Source organism: Chinchilla lanigera, unplaced genomic scaffold, assembly GCF_000276665.1.
Source record: "Chinchilla lanigera isolate Chin_1 unplaced genomic scaffold, ChiLan1.0 scaffold00053, whole genome shotgun sequence".
NCBI lineage: Eukaryota > Metazoa > Chordata > Mammalia > Rodentia > Chinchillidae > Chinchilla > Chinchilla lanigera.
Genome location: NW_004955454.1, coordinates 11,204,844 through 11,226,678, shown reverse-complemented (window position 1 = coordinate 11,226,678; position 21,835 = coordinate 11,204,844). Strand labels below are relative to the sequence as shown.

At 38.8% G+C, this 21,835-nt stretch overlaps 1 protein-coding gene across 1 annotated transcript in view; it reads left to right on the top strand.

Annotated features, from left to right (window-relative positions):
* Pxdnl (peroxidasin-like) overlaps positions 1-21,835 on the top strand; it is a 449,058-nt gene that overhangs the window by 215,673 nt on the left and 211,550 nt on the right. The window contains exon 3 of the mRNA XM_013520015.1: positions 2,822-2,893. Within this exon, the coding sequence (XP_013375469.1) occupies positions 2,822-2,893 (72 nt within the window). The remainder of the gene's footprint in view (positions 1-2,821; positions 2,894-21,835) is intronic.

Sequence of the window (21,835 nt, the reverse complement as noted above, 5' to 3'; positions counted from 1 at the left end):
CAGCTGAGGCATGTGTGGTGCAGTCAGCAGTGGGTGTGGGGTCCTCGTTATGTGTCTGTGGAAATGGTGGCCCTAATTAGATGAATGAGACTTTCTCAGCTGCTGTTGAGGCTTCCTCTATAGATAGGTAGCAAGCCCTCCAACCCTGGCAGCCCCGGCAGTGGTGAGTGTCTGACATACTTGTTCTCCAGTCGGTGGTATAAGCCTAGAGAGGGAGGGGTGGAAATGCAGCACCTCTTCTGCCGTGCTCAGACTCAGTCTTGAAGGTTGTGTGGGGTCGGACAAGGTGCGGGGTAGTGGGTGGAGCTGGAGTTCTTCTACCCCTACTCCAATCACAGTAACACGTTTCCAAGGTCTGTGCCAAAAGCCAGAGCCTTGAAGTTGCTCAAGACCTCCCAAGACAGCGTGTCCTGCCCTGTCAGTGCCACACTGTGAGGGGAGCGGCAGGGAGAGCTGCGAGGGTTCTATCTCCAGTGCTGGCACTGGCACAAATCCACCTGCTCACTCTGGTCTCTTGGTTTTCAATGGCAGCGCCTGTGTTCCAGCTTTTCAACCCGCCTCCCACTCAGTGAGGTCAGCACGCGGAATCACGCCCAGTCACTATGCTGGTGAGTTTGGGTTCCTGCAGCAGCTGCCCCAGGGCAGCACCGTGCAGTCCCAGAGGTGGACATATGCAGTGCTTCTAACTTCTGGAGCAGTCCAATTTCAGACAGAACTCACTTCTCAGGATGGCTCCTGGCTACAGCACCCCGAGTGTTTGCTAGGAGATGATATGGGATCTTTGTCCAAAGCCTCTACTGTGTAGATTTCAGGTTACTTTTTAAATTAGGCTCCGAGCCTATAAGGATTGTGAAACTTTTCAGTAGCTAGGACTGCCCGAATTTACACTGGAACTCTCTCTCTTACCTCGGCAGAGGGAAGACCCTTTCCTGGCTGGGGTGGAGTTGTGGTGGCAGCTGATGGGGAATTGCGTTTCTGTTACTATGCTGTTGTCCCGGGTCTTGGACCCTTACAAGGTTCCTGTCACTCTCTTGTTAATTTCTAGTCTTCACTCACTTCAAAATGCCTGTTACTTCGACTTTCCTCTTCATGAAGGATGTGGTGAGCGCTAGGTGCCTCAGTTCAGTCATCTTTCTATTTTGCTTTTATCATTTTACCTTGTAAGATTTTGCACTTTGATAAATTTATAACTGTGCCAAAAGCTTTTCTCTTTTCTAAAAGCTACTTGGTGTTTTTTTACCAAAATATTTCTAACTCCACAGTATTTGTTTGTATAGTATCAAGTAAGTTTGTGTGCATGCTGTGGGTAAGGCATGCACTACTTATGCAGAATGATACAGCTACTACACTGGACTATTGGTCTATCACTGGCTCCTCTTTACCCCCACCAGTTGGGTCACTGGTATGATCATCTCTCCCGTTTTCAGTAATTATTTTCTTTTATTTCCTCAATAAGATGTAACATTTTTCTTCATGGTAATTTTTTTCTCTGTGCCATATTTGTTACCTTCCTAACACTGTAGGCAGGACTAGATATAGACTACAACTACAAATTTGCTCACACTTGTTTTGATTTCTGGTGAAGGGGCACTAAATATTGTTTTTGCCTTGAGTTTCTGAACAAAATAGAGTTTATCTAGTATTTTACATTCAACTCTAGTTAATTTCACTCACAAATTTCAAATGCATTCCTTTACAAAAAATAAAACAAAGATACTGTAAATGACAGTGCCTATAAGCCCTTAACCAAAACATTTCTAGGAAAAGATTCTATCCATTACAATTATAGTGAAGATATTTTGATAGAAAACAATGCTTTGAATAAAGATTGACAAGAAATATATGCTGCAATTGGAAAATACATCCAACTGTGAACCATTTCAGTGAATTTTTTTGGTCAGCAATAAAAACATTTCCAAGAAAAACCTGTAAATTAAGTTTTTTGATCTTATACTTTAGGAGAAAATATTTTAGAGTATACTAAAAGTGAGTCCTTTAGCATTTAACTCTGGCAGTAGTTATTTAGAAAGTTTGAGGGTTTTAGATATTAGAGAACATTCAGGGACATGTATGCCAAGCCAATTAGCAGATTTTGCCTATACATTTAGACATGCTGTAATAATTTAAACTTGAAAGAAATTTTACATGTATTCACCAGAAAATAAATTCCTAATTTTCGTTAGTCAGAATTTTCTTTCCAAATCTCTCAAAGTTCAGAAAGGTGATTTTCCTGAAACTTGTTTTACTGTTCAAATCTAATTTATTTCTGCCACCTGTTATTTTTCTCCCTGGATTTTTATCGAAGTCATTTTTGGACCATTTGATAGTACCATATAATAAAAGCGTCATGTCCTATGGTGTCATTTACTCTGAGTTTGACAGTTCAACAAATACACAATGACAGCCCACTGTGTGCCAATAGCCGTGATATTTATTTTTCCAAGGAAGATAGTTAGGCCTAACTGTTATAAACTCTCCATCTGTTTGTTTAGGAATTCACCCCTTTGTTACTACAATTGTTGACAATTTTCCTTTTAGATGACAGGTTTCAGGAAAACAAGAATTTTGCCCTTGGGTTGTTAATGCTGTTTTAGGGATATTTTGGGGGTAATTTAATAAATATAAATTATATCTGAATAGTCTTTTATGACAAACTGATGTTTTAATAAAGCCTTTTAAAATAGAAAATTATAAATTCCTAAATTTAGTGAGCATGTCTGTGAATATTTTTTAATTGTCTAAAGCATTATATTTAGCAGGATTCTTATAATGTTTGCAGAATATGTTTCTTATTCTGGAATTATTTATTTGTTTGTTTTAGTCTGCTGAACAACAATCAAATCAGGAAGATTTCCAGGACCGCTTTTGAAGGACTTGAAAATTTGATCTCTCTGTAAGTTGTAAGGTATACTATTGCAGGCTTATGATGTTGACTATTTATTTTCTCCTTTTTACTTGTTTTAGGCAAAGTAACTCTTCACCTTTCTGAGATTCAAACTTTACACAAAACTCATATATGAACCGTTGTAAGAACTGTAATTTTTACTTTTGATGGACCACTTGTCTGGTATTTGAATATGTGTATTTCTCTCCTCCTACCACTGCCACAAGAATTTGGAATTGGAGAAAAATAAAAGAGTTCACCCAGTATTTTACATTTAAATCTAACTAGTCAATAACTGTAAAAAATTCCATAGATCCAAAGAAACTGTATGTCAACAGTTCAGTCATATAAAACCTCCCAAAGTCAGTGCACATGTTACAGTTAGGGACTTCAGTGACCTTGAGTGCAAACCAAATTAGCTTGCACATATGGGCATTGATACTTACTGTGTCTTTAGTGTGTTACTGATGAATAGAATAAAGACATTTTAAATGACTGTTTGCTTAGACTCAGAAACTGGTGTATGCTGATAAATGAAATGTTGAATACTTGGTACTAGATAGGGTTGTATGGGAGGTAGCAGAAAGAAATTTTGAGGACATTAGTCTCAGCCAGGAGTGAGAGCTATAACCTTCTTTGCAGAGAATATTAGGGAGTGTTGAGGATGTAGCTCAGGGGTAGAGCACTTGCCTAGCATCCTTGGCTTTCATTTCTAGCACTGCAAAAAAGAGTTAAGGATGCAGCTAACATATCGGTCTGTAGATTCATTGAAGAGTTAAAGTTTGTGCAAAGAGCAGACACTTTCTCAACTCTGCTCTAATTTATGTATCTATCAACTCTACCTGAAGCGCAGGAATTCCCATTACACCCCAGCACCAAAGCCCCACGTCCTCTTGTGGTTACCTGCGCTGTCCAAGCCTAACATACAAAGTGCCCACAGCTCCCCACCACCAGTCCTAGCACTGTGGTTCTCTCTGGGAATCCGTCAGTCCATTCCCTTTGCAGTCCTAACCATCCACAGGATCTAACAGGTCTTACAGGTGCAGGCCATTCTTGATTTCCACTTTGTGCACATGACTAAGCATCTTTTAAGCTTTGAGGTCAGTGGTGTGGAAAACCTGCTCCTTGGTGAGGAGCTCGATCTTCTCCCCATTTTCTCTCAGTCAAGTCCTGTGGTTCTCTCCTTGCTAGCATCTGTCAGGTAACTCCATTGCAGTGAAACATAAACCAGTTAACAAAATAAAAACATTTACGACTTTGTGAATAGTGGCAGAGAAGAGAACTAATTCCTGATGCTAATATTCAGTGAGGAAATCAAGTAAATTGTTAGTTGTAGGATATTAATTTTGGGTAAGTTGAAGGTTCCGTGTTGCTGAAGCTTGGGTCAATTAAATGCGAAACTGTACTATATATTTTGGATACTGGAAAGAAAAGCATTTCATGAAACTTTTCTTCAGTCCTCTGGTTCATTAAAACACTCTTAAGTGAAAGAAACGTGCAAGTACCTAGGCTTCTAAAAGTGGTGCAACAGAGAAGGCAAGGATAATTCAGAAGTGTTATGTTAAGCAGTAGATGGTGACCGCACCCCTGTGGCCGCTGCAGTGCCTCTTTGCACATTTCCAGTGATTGTGCCATGTGAGCATGGCCTCCCCAACCAGGGAAGTTGGTAGACAAAGAGTATTGTGGGCTGGATGACTGTTCAATCATAAGATACCTGCACATCTATCTCTGTTTTTCTTTTGCATTTTTTCTGTGATCCATTGTTCCTTTATTTCTTCAAACATAATCAGTGCTTGCCTTCTGCCTTGTTAGCCTGCACACACTTCATCACTAATTGTTTTTTCTTGTTTATTTTTCCTGTTTATCTTGACTCTCAGCTTTTCTATCATGTCTTCTAGAAATCACTTAAAGTCCGCTAACATAGTTTCCTCTATCCTGGTGTTGGATTATTTCATTTTTAACATACACCGTAGAAGCTCACTTTTCTCACTGATTTATTATCTTGCTTGTTTTTGGGTTTCTCCACTGGAGTCGATGATGACAGGTGGTCATGTTCTTGTTTACTGTACTATTCCAGCATCTGGAACCAGCACCTGCAACATAATAACTACTCACAAAATATTTGCTGGACAAATATCTAAACCTAAGATGCTTAAAAATGCTTGGAATTTGATTAGTAATCTTAGATGTGCTGAGTTAATTGTTTTTGTAATAGGGAATTGAACCTAGGATGTTCACACAGAGCTATATCCTCAACCCTTTCTTGTTTTTATTCAGAGATAGGGTCTTGCTAAGTTGTTAAGTTGCCCAGGTTGTGTTCAAGGTTGCAGTCTTCCTGCCTCGACTTCCAAGAGGGCTAGAGTTACAGGTGTACACCTCCACATCCAGTTTGAGTTAATTATTTTTAAGAGAGAAGAATGATAACACTATTGTTTGCCTCTGTTCATCATGTGCATTTATGAATTGTTTGCAGTGTACCTCCTCCTAAAGGTTTTAAGTATTTGCGATACATCAAGTAGTTAAGAAGCGTTCATACTCAGGTAGTTAATTTTCATTAGACCAAATATTCCACAGCATTTCACTTTTACCTTTTCCAACACAAAGACCAACATATCTTTTTCCGAAGACAAAAGCATTTCTAAACTCATGTGAAATTCTAACGTGTTTTTGCTCAAAAAAGATCACTGATCTCCTTAGGCATAAACAAACAGAAGTATTTTAGGACAAATTTTGCGTTCACTTTCTGAAGGAAAAGTATAGTTGTCTGAGAATATCGTTGGGAGCTGTGGTTCATGTAAGGTTAGCTGCATTTCAGAGTGAAGATCTGCTGAAGAATTGAGGGAAAATATTCTTTCCTTTCTAGCAGACAAGCCATTCTGAAGATTAGCACTCTTGGTATTTATTCTTTTTTAACCAAGTTTGAGTTAATCTAATGACAATCTCCAAAATACTTTTTTTTTTTAAATTCAGAAACATCTTGGAATCCCAAGATTCTGATGATTACTGATTATGAAACAAGTTTGTAAAAATTATCCATGAGGTAAAAATTATAGCATATCTATGAGTATTTGAAATAAATTGGGCATTGTTTTTTTTTTATTTTAAAAATAAAAGGAAGAAAATATTAACAGACAGACAACATTTTACAAAATAGCAAAGGAACAGTACAGACAGTACGGAGTTACAAACAAAGTGGTAGGGAATTAACAATGTTTCTTAGTATTAAAGAAGAAATTTAATTTCCACTGAACCTGATTCCATTTCTGGCAATGGAACTGAATGGAATTTAGGTTCCCATTTCTTAAATTTGATTGGTTCTTTGAGTCATCTTCTTCTGATGTCTAGCCCAACCCTGGGCGTTTTGTCCTCATGAACCCTCAGTCCTGAATGCTATTCCCTTATTAAATCTCTGGCTCAATGTGTCACTTGTAATTATATTTTCAGCGCTGACCCTTTCTAGCTTTCCTCAGACTCTTTGGATTTATTTGGAACCTGCCTCACTTCTTTTGCAAGATGTAGTTCAAAAGATATTCATTTTTTTTGAAGGATAGGGTAAACGGCATTGGAGAATCTGATCTCTAATAATGTAACCTTGAGGGACACAACTCTTGCTGTTTCTGGCTTCTCACTTCCTGAGTTTTAAGGGCAATTTGACAAAATGAATGAAATTTCCACGTGGTTTCTTATTCACTCTCTGTTAGTTTTTGTCATGTAAAAAAATCACTGGAGAACTTTGTGGCTTAAAACAATGGAGTTATTATTTTTCTCAATTGCTTTAAAGGTGGCTTGGGCAGTTCTGATGTTCACCAAATCAGACCTTCTGGTTTAGGATGGTTTCTTGCACACCTATGGCAATTGTACAGTATTGAGAGATCTCTTCCATGTGGCCTCCTTTTCTTTAGCAAGATTATGCTTCTTCAGGAAGTGAGCTGGTCCCTAATGTATCTAGGGATGAATGCTTTTTAAGCCTTACTTGTGTCATGTTTTCTGTGTTGTATTTGGGTAAGCCAACTAAAGGTTCACAATTTGATTTAAGAATTGGAAGAATATTTTGATAAGTCAAGCAGCAAAATCACCTTACAAAATGATGTGAATCAGGATTAGAGGACATTTGTGACTATTTCTGCAATCTGCTACATTCATATGAAAACTCAGTATTTCCAAGAGTTGAGGTCCTGGCTGCAATTATAGTCATCATGATAAATTTATGCAATGGGCATAGGAGGTATCAAAGGGAGAAGAGGCCACGTCTGTTCTGGGAGGCACAAGTCATTATGGTTGATTTCTTGATATTACCCCAAAGCTATGCATGCAGAGCTGGGGATTTTGGAGGTGATTCAATCAAGGGGCACTGTACTCATTGGTAGGTTGGTCCGCCAAAGAGTTTATAGCTGTGATATGGGCAAGAGAACCAAATCTGTGATGTCTTGTACTCTAGTGCCATTTTAAGGCTTAAGTCTCTGTTTCCTTAAGTTTGTTTCTTGTAAATGTTTTCACAGTTACTAACCCAGTACCACTCCATGCTTTGTCATAAGACCGCTTGTCCCCTACATAAAATGTCAAATGCCTTTGTTGCGTTGTCACAAGCTAAGCCGACACTTTGTGGGAGTATTTCTGTAGCTGCATTAAATTATAACAGAATAAACCTAATCACCCCCTAGACCTGGAACTAGACCCAGAACTAGAACTGTATAAACTATGCTCCCTCCTGTCCTTTGGGGTTGGTGTTTGGTCATGTACTGGGTACCCACCACTGGCCAATAAACTTGCTTGTCTCTTCATCTGGTGGGTGACTCAATTAAATAAGCATGTTTGTAGCAACAGCTAAGTGTATCGTTAGGAAATGGGGCCTCGTCCGAAGAGGCAGACTACTGAGGTGTGGCCTACAAGGGTGTGATCTCCTCCTTGGCTCCTGCCTTCACTCTGCTTTCTGACCGCCACAAGGGTGAGCGTCTTTCCTCTGCTAGACCTTTCCCCTCTGCCTTCCTGCTTTAGAGCCAGCTGACTACAGACTCATAATCTGAGTCAAAATGAAGCTGTCCTTTAAATTGCAGGCATTGGGAATTGTGTCTTGGTGACTAGCGGGAGGGCAGGTGGATCTACTGGAAGCAGCAGCACTTTTGCTTCCCTCTGAAAGAAGGGTATGTGGGAAAAGGTAAGACACGATCTGGAATGTGTGGGAAATGGCAGGAATTATTCAATGACTGCACTGTAGGGCCTGAATGGAGCATGAGGAGAAATAAGGTCAATGAATTTGACAAGAGACAAAAAATAAAGGTGAACGGGGTCTCTTCCCTTGGCCACTCACGGCTGTGGTCCTTTGTGCTCCTGGTTTGCCTTTCCCAGGCTACCTGCTCAGATTCCCTCTCCCAGAGCTCTCTCTTCTGCTCTCCTTCTCCTTGGCTGGACACATCTCCTTTCCATGCTATCAGTCGGTACCTAGCTGCTGCTGGCTCTCAGCTGGCTGCAGCCTGGATTGCTTTTGCTTCCAATCTGCACACACTCACTCAGTCAGCATGTCCACAATGAGGCCCACAGCAGCATCAAACTCAGCATGACAGATGTAACTCGTTACCTTTCTCCTTTCAGTCCCACTCCTTGTTTCCCCCTCAAGCTTCTCATTTTGGGAATGATGACAGATTCATGCGGTCATCTGAAAGAAATTTCTGTGCATCCTACTGACACCCTCCCTTTCCCCTCACTGTATCTGGTTACCTGCCAGTTCCTATAAGGTTCCACATAAACATCACTCATATCCTCCCATCCCGTCCATCCCTACATTGGTGGTTTACCCTTAATCTTCATTATCTGTTGCATTCCCATTATTCATCTTTCTTCTTCTAAATCACTGAAGGGTAAGGAGTTATCTTTGTAAAACAAAGACTCAGCCAGGTCCTATCTTTTAGAGTCATTCAGTGGGTCCTCATTGTTTCTGGGGTGAAGTAAAAATCCCACTGACACTACATCAAACATTAATTTCTCTTATATCTTCCATCTTCTTGACAGTCACTTCAATCTCTTTGCTGTAAATTTCCTGTCAGGTGGATTTTAATACCCTATTGAATTGCTACCTTCTGATACCCTTAGTTACTGAATTAGGCTGGCGTATCGTGTCTTTGTCTTGGTTACTTTTCTCTCATTGCTGAGACAAAATACCCAATGCCCCAAATTAAGAAAGGAAAGGTTTACTTAGCTTACAGTTTGTGGAGGTTTCAGTCCATACTTGGCTGGCTCTGAGGCAGAAGGTAGCAAAGCAACAAGAGCAAAGAGGGGAATGGCAGCAGAACAGCAATGCAGCCAAAGCAAACAGCAGGAATCCCGGAAGCAGCCTCTTTCACTCCCTTACATTGTACACAGGCTACCCCCACCTAAGGGGCGTGTAGCTCTCACATAATCTCCATGCCCTCCTCTTCCACAGGCTCAGGATGTATACAAAGTAAGCACCCTGGCTTCCTGCTGAGTCACTTAGCCAAACCTCTAGACTCTCCAAGTTGACACAATGTTCCAACCATAACAGTCTTCCTATGAATTTCTTATGCTCCTTGACTCTGAAACTTGTTTTACCACAAATCTATCTCTTATTAGCACATGCATCAGCAGTGTACATTATATCTAAACTGTGTGATGAACTTGTGTGGTTTTACAGGTGAAAAAGATAAAGAAATTGACTTTTCTAAGGACACAAATGTGGAAAGATCAGGGTCTTCTAAAGAGCAAACGCAGGATAGCTAGAAAGGAGTCTGGTATGGGGTGCGGGGTAGTGACACATGTCTCTTGCCCTGCCTGGAGAGAGGGTTTCCTGCCCCACTGAGTGGGGAGGGCTACTGCACTCAGTGGGTTCATCTGCTTGGAGGCATGGCCACCTCAGACCCTTCTCACTTGATGAGAACAAGCTTTAGTATCACCTTCTCTGAATCTGTTTTCATAAAGCTCCCTTTTCATTGTCATCTGAATCACACACAGATTTGCAGTCAGGAAAGGAATGTGCTCACTACCAAAGAAGAGTAGTACAGTCTCTAGGAAAGTATAATTTCTTGTTAATGAATTCATTTGTCGGCTTGTTCTTTTCTTATGATTTTGGCTAGTGTGGATCACTGTTGTTTCCAAAAGAATAAAGATATTTGGATGCTCTGATCAAATCCATTTTCTTAACCCAGCTTAGTAATTAAGGTAATACCCTCTGGAAGAAGATCTCTGGGATAATCATCAGCCACTTACACAACAGCTGTCTTTTTTCTTTTGTCTGGAACTCTATTCCCTGCATGGAAATAATGTAGAATGCCTCTTCAGCAAGTCTACAGAGACCTGACATATAATCACTTGGCCAGGATGTTTTAGCTAGGACGTTTCAGTTTTCACCCATTCATTCATACAGCTCAATTATGCATTTATTTCACATTTATCTCCCTGTCTGTTCATCCATCCATCCACCCCTCCCTCCCTCCTTCCATCCATTCATTCATCCACCTATCCATCCATCCATCCATCCATCCATCCAACAATCATGTAGCAAATACCTACCAAGCCACATACTGTACTATTTCCTATTTATACTATAGTGAGCAAAAACATACCTCTTATTCTCATGGAGTCTAGGGACTGACCCAGCATATATTAATGCTTCTACCTTAATATTTTAAAAGTATATTGTGTTGGTTACTTTTCTTTGTTGCTGAGAAAAAATACCTGACACCCAGAATTAAGGAAGGAAAGATTTATTTAACTCACTGCTTGTGGAGGTTTCAGTCCATAATCAGCTGGCTCCAAGGCAGGGTGGCACATGACAGAGGGCAACCATTCATGGTGGCAAAAGACAGTGAAAGCAATAAGAGCAACAAGGAGAGGAATGATGGCAAACAGTCTCTTTTTCTCCCTTACGTATGCAATACTACCCGCCCTAGGGTGGGTATAGCACTCACACCCATAATCTCAGCATTGGACCACAAATGGATCATAAACCCTTGAAGCCCACCCTCATGACTGCATGAGGCTTTGAGGGGGACATACAGACACAAACTCTGACATATATTGTATGCATTTGGAATCAATAATGTCTCAAATGAGGTTAGGAAATCTAATGAGGGAACAGGAGACGTTAGAACTTATGTGACGGTACATGATGGGTCATGAGGGACTATTATGAGTAACTGTGCATGAAATAAATGGATAGTTCATTTGAAATGGATGAGTTCTTAGAAATATGGAAACTACACTGAATCAGGAAGAAACAGACAAATAACAATTTAGGAGAATGAATCAGTAACTAAATAAACTCCCATCAAAAAGAAATCTAGGACTTGAGGAATTCGTGACTGAACTCTACTAAACACTTGAAGAAACTAAGGTAATCCTTCCCAAATATTCCCAAAATCGAAGAGGAAGGAATATGCCCAGACTCAGTTTACAAGCCCAGTATTACCTTGCTGACAAAGCCAGACAAGGAAAGAAGGCTGTAGGCCAGTATGAAGATGGGGCCTTCAGTTTGATTCAAACTCTTTGATGCCTCGTTTTATGCTTTCATGCCTAAGTTTCTCACAAAGTAAGTTTTCTTTTTTCCCCCGATGAATATGAAGCTATGAAGCTGTGCAGTTGCAAGAGCTCACCTTTTCAGATGGATCTGGTCAGTAGTATTGATGCCCCAGCCTGAATGATCCAAGGGCGCAGGAATTCTTTGCTTCTAGAGATCTTCCTAGCTTTTTCCTCGGCTCTGATTTTTTTTTTCCTTGATTTCAGGCTACTTGAGACCTTGTTCTAATCAGCCACATATGCTTCTCACCCACTCACCGTGGTAGGATCCCCAGTGAGAGAACCCTTAGCAGATTTCAAAAGAGGGAGGAGTGGATTTAGCTTTGCTTTGTATGTTAGCTAATCACGCAAAGAATGTCTTTGGAGTTTGCCTTCTGTTGTAAATCTATTTCATGAACTATTCACATCCAGAAGTGTTTATCACATTTGGGGCATTATTTCTCTTTGTTCTCTTTCCTTGATTCTAGTTTTGGTATTTGTGTTTGTCATGTAGCTGTTATATCCTGTTTTACAACATAATGAACTACTTGATATCAAGGATCTTATGAACTACTTTTGTCTTCTAGGAAATATGTAATGCAGTTCCTAGTACTTAGAAGATTTAAGTAAATGGTTATTTGAAATGTATTTTAATCTATACAATGGTTAGCTTTTGTAGAACATCATATATGCTAAAGTTTAATGGACCTATGTGTGGAACAAAATTGATTTATATGTTCAAATGAAAGGGCTTGACCTTGGTGGCTCCAGAGAACAGAATTTGGACTTAGATAAAGTGACAGGGAGGATGATTTCAATTAAGTTGCTCACTCATTCCATCTGCATTCAGTCAACAAACTGTTGAAATTACATTGCTTGTGGTTTTCTTTTTTGGTACTATTAATTTTGAGACTTTATATATCTTAGAGATAAGTCCCTGGTAAGATATGTGGTTTTAAAATATTTTATTCTGTTCTGTAATTGTTTTCTCTATCTTTACATGTGCTCTGTGGAAACTCAAAAAAGTCTACTGGATTTAGATTTTGTTTTGTGTCATATACTATAATTTTAGTTATATTCTGTTCTTTCACGATGTTACTGAGTTCTGAACTTTGGATGGTTTTTTGTTAAAGGTTCTCTCAGTTGTTGAGAAAGGGTTATTGGAGTCTCTGTTGCAGTTGTGGATTTATTCATTTCTTCTGTCAGTTCTATCGTTTTTGTGTCATGCATTTGTAGCTCTGTTTTGCTCGTACACATTTATCATTTGCAGTACTCTTCTTGTACTGAACTTATTATCACTATGGAGTGTTTCCTTTTGTCTGCTGACTGTCTGCTCTGAGTCCTACTTTCTCTGATATTAACACAACCATACTTGCTTTCTTTTCATTCATATTTGTATGCTACAACTTTTGCCATACTTTTTCTTTCACCTTGTCTGTATCATTTATTTGAATTATTTTTAAATACAACAGGTAGCCATTTAACATTTTGAAAATCCATTCTCTCAATCTCTGATTTTAACTGATGTGGTTACACCATTTCTATTTCACATAATTGTTGATATGCCCGGGCTGAAGTCTGACATTTAAATTTTTATTTTCTGTCTATTCTTTCTGATTTTCCTTCTTTCTGCCTTTTCTGTTGGTTATTTGAACTTTTTTTTTGAGTATTTTCTTTTTGAAGCTTTTGTAGTGGCTTCTCTGGGTTTCAGAAACATAAATTATCACTCTCTACTCATGCACTTATTTTACACATTTAAGAAGAGAGTGTTTTCCTTATCTATAGTCCCTTTGTCCTCCCTACTGATAATATAATCACCTTAAATATTTGCTCTACATACACTGCAAACTACTCCAGAAGACAGTATTTTTTTTTTGCTTCAACTATTAACCATAATTTGAAGTGTGAAAGCAGAAAGATAATGTATTTATCCATCATTTTTACTCTTTCCACAATTTCTTCTTCTTCATGTTTTATGTTTCCATGTTTATCATTTTCTCTCTCTAAACACTTTCTTTAGCACAGCTCTATAACTTACAAGTTCTCTTGATTTTCTTTCACCTGAGGATGTCTTGATTCACGCATCATTCTGGAAGAGTACTGTAGCTATGTGTGGTATGACTGACAAATTACCGTGAATGTTTAAATTAAAAAAATCTTTACTCTAAAAGACACATTGCCGTCAGTCTTCCTCAAAACACACCCCCTCATTCTGAACACATTTGTCTCATCATTCTGTCAGTTTATGAAGAAGTTCTGGAAGTCTTTCCTGAATGTTTTTAGCTGTACTCTGTGCCTGCCTCAGTGTCCTGAACTGATGCAACCTAGCATGGCCATTTTGACTGTGGGGAAGAGCCAGAAGTCTCGTGCTGCCAGATCTGATGAAAAGGTGCACAAAGACACATGATAATATTTTTCTAAGCATGCATTTTCATTGGATGGCATTCAGCCAAAGCATTCACTGTATTTTTGGTCACATGTCATAAAGCCATTCATGAAAGAAGACTTCAGCACTGCTGCAAAAGGTGGCAATAACAGTGAGATGAGTGTGTTTGAAGTCAGTGTAGTGGACGGACAACTGGTGGTCTGTCATTCTGTCCAGGGTGACAGGTCCCAAGAACGAGGTGCCTGTGGATAAAAGGAAAAGTAAGAGAGATGAAAAACAAGAGAGGCAAAAGTCTGGATCACGGGGTTTACAGCCTCTCGGACTGCAGTCCCAATTACCAATCCCAGTCACCGTTTATTGAGCGAGAACCAAGGGCCTTGCTAGTACAACTGGGCAGATACCAAATGTTTTAACAATTAAAGGATTATCCTTCTCCAGTTCTGCCTCTTATGCTGCTGGCAACAGTCCCCAGGTGGGCCTCCCACACCCAGAACCACGCTTACTCAGTTCAGCTGGGGGTTACAAGTTGACCACCAGTTATCAATCCATTCACAGTCCTTACTTCCCATTGATTTTTTACAGTGCATGGCAAGACTAAAAATTAGGGATCCCCTGCAATTCAAATACACTCTTATCTTCAGGTGAAAGGCTTCAGTTCATTTTTGCAACAATGAAAAAATCGTGTGTCCTCATTGCCTGCTAATCAAAGAATGTCCTTCTCCACAGTGGTCAACTTATAACCACCAGCTGAATTGAGTAAGCGTGGTGCTGGGTGTGGGAGGCCCACCTGGGGATTGTTGTCAGCAGCATAAAAGGCAGAACAGGAGAAGGAGAAGGAGGCTGTTGGGTGTGGAGAAAAGCTACTGGGAGCTGGGAGAAGCTGTAAGGAGCTGTTGGTTGTTTGGGAGGAGCTTGTCATGCTGGCTTTCCTGATGAACTTGGCTGTTTTCATCCTCCGAGGATCTCAGGGCCTCGTTGGCACTGAGAATAGCTTTCATTCACTTTGGGGGAGCTCTGGTCCTCACTTTGAGCATCGCTTCCTGGCTCTGGAGGGGAAGACGGTACACTACTGGTCTAGAGAAGCTTGCTGCATTGGCTTCCCTGATGGGAACTATGCCATCTTGATCACTGAAGGAGCTCGGGACCTCACTGTTGCTAAGGATGGCTGTGGTACCTTTCGGGGGAGCTCTGGTTCTTCTGAGCATTGCTTCCTGGCTCCAGTGCAGATCCCTCAGCCTGCTAGCACAGATCCTTTATCCTGCTGGCACAGACTTTCTAGATTGCACCATTGACCTTTGGGCCTTCCCAGCGCAGATCTGTGAAACAGGCCTGCATGAGATATTGTCATGGGCTCTGGGCCTCCAGGTGGACTTGTGAGAGGCATTGTTATGAGCTCTAGGCCTTTGGCTGGACTCACGCAGGACATTCCTGTGAGATCCAGGTCCTATGTTAGATTCCTTGGTCTTAGTGTGGGGGCAGATTTCCTGCACTCTCTTGTGTATATCATTCCTTAGGTGACTATTATAAATAATGTTATAAAACATGTGTCATGTATTATATTATTCCCCTTGCAAAAATATCTCCCAAATGAACACAGTCAGGGAGCATATTTAGAGGGAGATAAATGGCAATATGTCTTTAACTATAATAAATTTTAAACGCTCACCATGTATTTTGATGACACCTCATATGTAGGATTCTGGCTTGACAAACTTTTCCCTTTAGCCCTGGAGAAAGATACCATTTCACTCTTACTCTGTGGTTCCTGATGGAACAAAAAGTTAATAAATATCAATTATTTTTCTCAGTGTATTTTTAAACAGAAATAACTGATAAACACAACTCTCCAAAATATAATGCAATTTATTTTTTAATGTAAAATATACATAACAGGAGAAGTAGCTTTTAACTATTTAAGTGTACTGCTCAGCATCATTAGGTACACTTATGATATTGTGTAGCACTTGCTGGTGTCTGTTTTCAGAACTTTCCCATTATTTCAAACAGAAACTGGACGCATTAAATACGGGCTCATCCTGCTTTCCTTTCCCATCCATAGTATTCTGTTCTGTGTTCTGTCTCTGCCTGTATTTACTCTACCTGTCTTGTGTAGGTGGAATCAGTCAATATTTGTCCATGTATGCCTGGTGTATTTCACTTAGTTTAATGTTTTCAAGGTTCACCTATGTTGTAGTATCTATTGATCCTTTTTAAGGCTGAATAATATTATATTGTATTAAGGTACCAACTCTTGTTTGACTATTCATCCATCTGTGGACATTTAGATTACCTTCACCTTTTGGCTTGATGAGTAATGCTACTTTGAACAATGGTGCATGAGTGTCTGAGTATTTGCTTTCAGTTTTGGGGCACGTATGTATACCATGAAAAACAGAACTGCAAATTTTCTTTGTATGCAATTATTTACTACTCATTGGTTAATTTATATGCTCTGTCACTTATTCAACACATTTCTTGATCATTTCTGTTTATTTTAAAGAGAATGATAAAAAAAGAACAATAGCAAAATGCCAGCAATATAGACAAAAACAAAGCATGGCAAAAATGATAAAAATGATACAGGGTTTTAGAACAAAATGATAGGAATTAACAGTGGTTGTTATATTACATATTGTTACTTCCAATGAAGTTGCTCAGATTACCAGATGTAAGAATGAAAGAGTGATCAAATCATTAAAGAGGATACATTGCCAAGCATTGCTGTAGTGATATTAATGTGCAATATCTTAATTTGTATAATGTCTTCCAGAATAGTTTTACAAGTCTCTCACTGAATTTTCACAAAAGGTCTATGAGTTGATGCATTAATATCTAACAACAAAAACAAAGAAGTGTATCTTCATAAGTAATATTCTGAGGGTTCTGTAACTCAGTTCAGACTCATAGTTCTGTCTTATAATTTTAGTCCCCACATTCTTGTAGTTGAAAATTTAAGCAAAGTTTAAATTATCATGTGAAGAGAAGTTTCTAAAATATGTTTTGAAATTTCAGGATCTTTTCCATAGTAAATAATCTATATATAGGGGCTGGGGATTTAGCTCAGCGGCAAAGCGCCTGCCTGGCAAGTGCAAGGTCGTGAGTTCGGTTCCCGGTACCAGAGAAAAACCAAAAAAAAAAAAAAAAAAAAAAAAAAATCTAGATATAAACCATCTTCTAAAGTTTAAACTTTGTTTTAGCATGTCTTATTATTACAATTGTAAATGATATCTCTGGATGTGACATCATTACTGGTGTACACAGTTTCATGCATAGCTAGCAAGTTACATCCACATAAAATTTATCATTTTATGCAATAAATAAAAATAAAAATTTATCATTTTGCAATAAATATCATTTATTGCAAACATACATTCTATAAGTGATATATGTGATATAATTTTAAAAATTCTTTTAGACTCTGTGAAAATATTTCCTAGCTGATGTATTCTTGGAGATGCTCTCTGGCAATGAACTGAAATTCCAGTTGCATAATGAATGAATGTTGAATTAAAAAATGATGATTTCAGTTCTTGGCACTGACTCTTGTAAAACTGAAATAAATTTGAGTTTGGAAGACAATATTCTATCTCAAATAAAATATATCTGAAATATTTAGTACATTTTAATAAAGAGATTTTCACTTTCTTCGTGTTACCTGATACAAACAATTGTTAGTAGACAAACATAAATGAGTATTGGGGGAAAAAAAGGAGATGGTTTTTACCTGGTTGTAAGAATTAAAAATAAGCTTTAAGACAGATGGTTTTTTTTTTTTTTTTTTTTTTTTTTGGTTTTTCTCCGGTACCAGGAACCGAACTCACGACCTTGCGCTTGCCAGGCAGGCGCTTTGCCGCTGAGCTAAATCCCCAGCCCCGACAGATGGGTTTTAATGTTTGTGAAACCATTATTGCGAAGAATTCGGAGGTGAACAGAACACAGAGGCAATGATAGAAGAACAGTTAAAGACTTTTCTTTTTGTTTTCTTTCTTTTCATTTTAAGAGATACAATGTCAGGCTGTAGATTCTCCTGAGTGCAGTAGACCAAAACAATAAAAAGGCTCAGATAAGCACAAATTCCTTCGAAGTAATGCTGATATTAGACCAAGACGGCACCACTGGGTCAAAGAATTCCATCAAGAGCCCGGTTCACCAGTACCTCTCACAGTGGTCATCCCACAGGCTCACTCTCTCTAGCTAGGAGACTCTGACAGCTTCACCTTTCTTCTCATCAGCAAAACTGCTGTGCTAGACTTTTTCTACTGCCCCATCCAGGGAAAAGGCTTTGTTCTGAGAGTTCAAGATGATGACAGATGCAACATTTTTAATTTAGAAGAAACCAAGGAAAATGTCCCCTGAGTCTCACTGGCTTACATCATTTCCTGAGTCAGTCACTGGCCAAAAGGACGGAGTGAGGCACTAAAGTTTACTCTGAGGCTGGGAGTGAATAATGTAGCTGAGAAATGGTAGATCTGTGACTCTAAAACCGCCCTGAGGTTCTGCTGCGCTAGAAGGACGCAGCTGGATGCTGGACAGCAAACGCACACGCACAAGCTGTGCTATTTTTCTGCAAATCTTCTAAAGGCACTATTTACTGGACAAATACTGCAAGTCTTTTTTGGTGAAATTGTCTCAAACTAAGCACTTAGGGGCTTTTTCATGATGTTTATTGCCATGATTTATTATTAAACAAAAACACAACTTTGACAGAATTAAATGAGATGTCAGTTTATCTGGACTACTAATTAGATTTAAGACTAATGTTTTTTTTTCTAAGTTAATGTTCTTTTAAAAATGTTTAAAATGGCTTAATGGTTTGAAGAAAGTATGCTGCATATGGTAACAAAATAATATAATGAATTATATTCAGATGTTTCTATGATGAATCTAATTCAAATGCTTAAAGTAAATGTTACTGTTTGGTAGCATTTCCACATCTTGGAAGGAATTCCTAATCCTTCCGAAAGGAATAGCAATCAACGCTGAATTAAATTGCTTTTAGGTAAAGAAAACATTTACCTGTCTACATAGAAAACACAAACAATTGTTATGTTTGGTTAAAAATGTGTTTGTGTACCTCTGTGTACATCATAAATTCTTTGAAAGAATAAAAAGTGTGTATAATTTTACTTATTCTGATCTTAATCTTTTATTATTTGCTCCCCAAATTTCAATTTGAAAAATTAAGGAGCCAGAAAAGCAAACACTGTATAACCATCAGCAAAATTGAAACTCTAAGAATCAAAATTAATTATAAATTTTGATAATTATATTTTTGTGTAGTACATTTTTACTGAACCATATCAAAATGAGTTGCAAATAGTATGACTTGTCATCCATCAGTACTGAAAAGAATATTTCCCTCAGTTCCTGTTACAGTAGCTTATGTTATTTCTGGTTTTCAATAAAAAAAAATTACAAGGAATGTTAAGAAGCAAGAAAAAACAGTCTGAGAGATAAAACTGGCATCAGATCTAGACTCACATTAGATAGACATTTTGGAATTTCCTCTCAAGGATTTCAAATAACTATAATTAATATGCAAAAGATTTACTGGAACAAGTGAACATCATGAAAGCATAGGTGGATGATGAGGTAGAAAAACTGAAACACAAAGAATTCAATGTAAATGCTACAGCTGAGGGCAGAGCATTATTTAGCATGTGTGCAGACCTGTATTTGATCCCTAGTATTGTTAAAAATAAAGCTAGAACTCCAAAGCCTTGTAACAGAAATGAAGAATCTTTGATGGACTCACCAGTGACTAGCTATGGCTGAGGAGAATTAGTGATTTTCATGATATGACAGTAGCCTCATCACGCCTTGATTGATCAATATTGCATGTCTCTATCTGTTTTCATGAGAAACCACTTTGAAGATATCAATATGTAATACAACATGCATTGTTAATTTCCTACCACTTTGTTTGTAACTCTGTATTGTCTGTACTGTTCTTTTGCTATTTTGTAAAAGGTTGTCTGTCTGTTAATGTTTTCCTCCTTTTATTTTTATTTTTTAAAAGCAAATGGAAAAGAGAGGGGGAAAGTGAAGCAAAATGCCCAAGAAATATGGGATAATAAAAATGGTGTAACATACATGGAATGGAAATACCAGAAAAGAACCCCCCCCATACACACACAAACAAGAAAGGGTAGAATCAATTTTTGAAGTTATGAAATTTGCAAAACTTCCAGTATTTGACAGACAAGAATCAGATGCAGAAAGTAGAGAGACCACCAAGCAGGAAAAATGGCAAGAAATACATACACATCATAATAAAACTGCACAAAGCAGAAGATAAAAACATCTTGAAAGTCAGGTTGATAAATACTTTCTCTGAAGAGGAAATCAAAAGTTCTTACCTTGGAGTTCTTTTCAGAAGCTGTGTGTCAGTTGATCTGAAGTGTCAACCTGCCTGGGTTCAGATACTCCTGGAAGGGTGCTTGGATCATGGGGTTCTCTACTCATCAGTGGACCAGCTAAATGTGCTGTGAGGTGGTGGGGCCCAGAAGGTGGCTCACGGTCAGGTGCCTTTGGAGGGCATGTCTCTGGCTCATACTCTCTCCCAGTGTTCTTCTTCCTGGCTGCCACAAAGTGAGCAGCTTTCCTTCACGATGTCCTTCCTCCACTGGCGTTTCTACCTTCGAGTCAGTTGACCATGAACTGAATTCTTTGAAACCGTGAGCCAAAGTAGACCTCTCTTCCTTTAGGTTGCAGGTGCCAGGTCTTTGTCCCAGCGCTGGCAGAGCTAACTTGTGCAGCATTTAAGCAGGCAGAGGACAGAGTGAAACATTTGAAGGCTGGAAATTTTTAAAAACCCATCAAACCAGAATTTTATATTTAGAAGAACTATTCTTCCAAAATGGAGATGAAATAATGACTTGATCAGGCAAATAAAAATTTGAAGGGATGTGTCACCTGTAGACTGCCTTGCAGAAATGTTTAAAAAGTCTCTTGGAGAGAAGGAAATCTGTGTCAAAGCCCCAGATTTACATAAAGGAAAGTAGAATATTAGGAAAAGAGTTAACGAAGTTAAAATATAACCTTTTATTTTCCTTATTTGATATAACAAGAGATGTTTTCTGGTACCAGGAATCAAACTCAGAACCTTGCGCTTTTCAGGCAGGTGCTGCGCCACTGAGCTATATCCACAACCAAGAAATGTTTTTACAAAATAATAATAGCAAAAATAAATGTTGCAGCATGCAAAAGAGTTATCATTGTTACAAGGGATGGACAGATACCCTAGGAATACCCTGCCATAAAGTACTCACACTACACATGAGGTGGTATAGTGTTACCTGAAAGTAGACTTAGATTAGTCATACAGGTACATTGGAAGACCCAAGTCAAACACTGAAAACATATTTTACAGAAGCATAGCTTATATGTCTAAAGAGAAGAGAAAATTGATCCATGTGAATGCTTGATTAAAATCATATGGTAGAAAAGAAGAGGAAGGTAAAAAGTATGCTGAACAGAAAACAATTTTAAATACAGTTGCTATTAATCCAACCATATCAGTAGTTGCTTTAAATGCAAAACCACTCATTAAAACATAGAGACTGAAAGGATTAAAAAGAAATCCCAATTATATGCTGTTGTACAGTAGACTTTCCATCATTATAATAGAACCCCTGAAAAAATTAACTTATAAAGCTAAAAGAATTATTTTGATCCACAGTTTTGGAGCTTCCAGTCCACGATTGATTGGCCCCATTGTTTCAGGCCCGGGGAAAGCGATAGATCATGAAGAGAATGTGCAATAGAGCAAGATCATTAACATCATCCGCCAGGGAGCAAAAAAGCCCTATAATTCCCTCTGGGGGGTGCACACCCAATGACCTAACTTCTTTCCTCTAGGCCTCACCTCTAAAATGTCTCACAACCTCCCAGGAGCGTCATCCCGAGGACCAGGCCTTTAACACATGGGCTTTGGGAGCCTTTCAAAATCTCATCTTGGGGCTGGGGATTTAGCTCAGTGGCAAAAGCGCCTGCCTGGCAAGCGCAAGGTCGTGAGTTCGGTTCCCGGTACCGGAGAAAAACCGAAAAAAAAAAAAAAA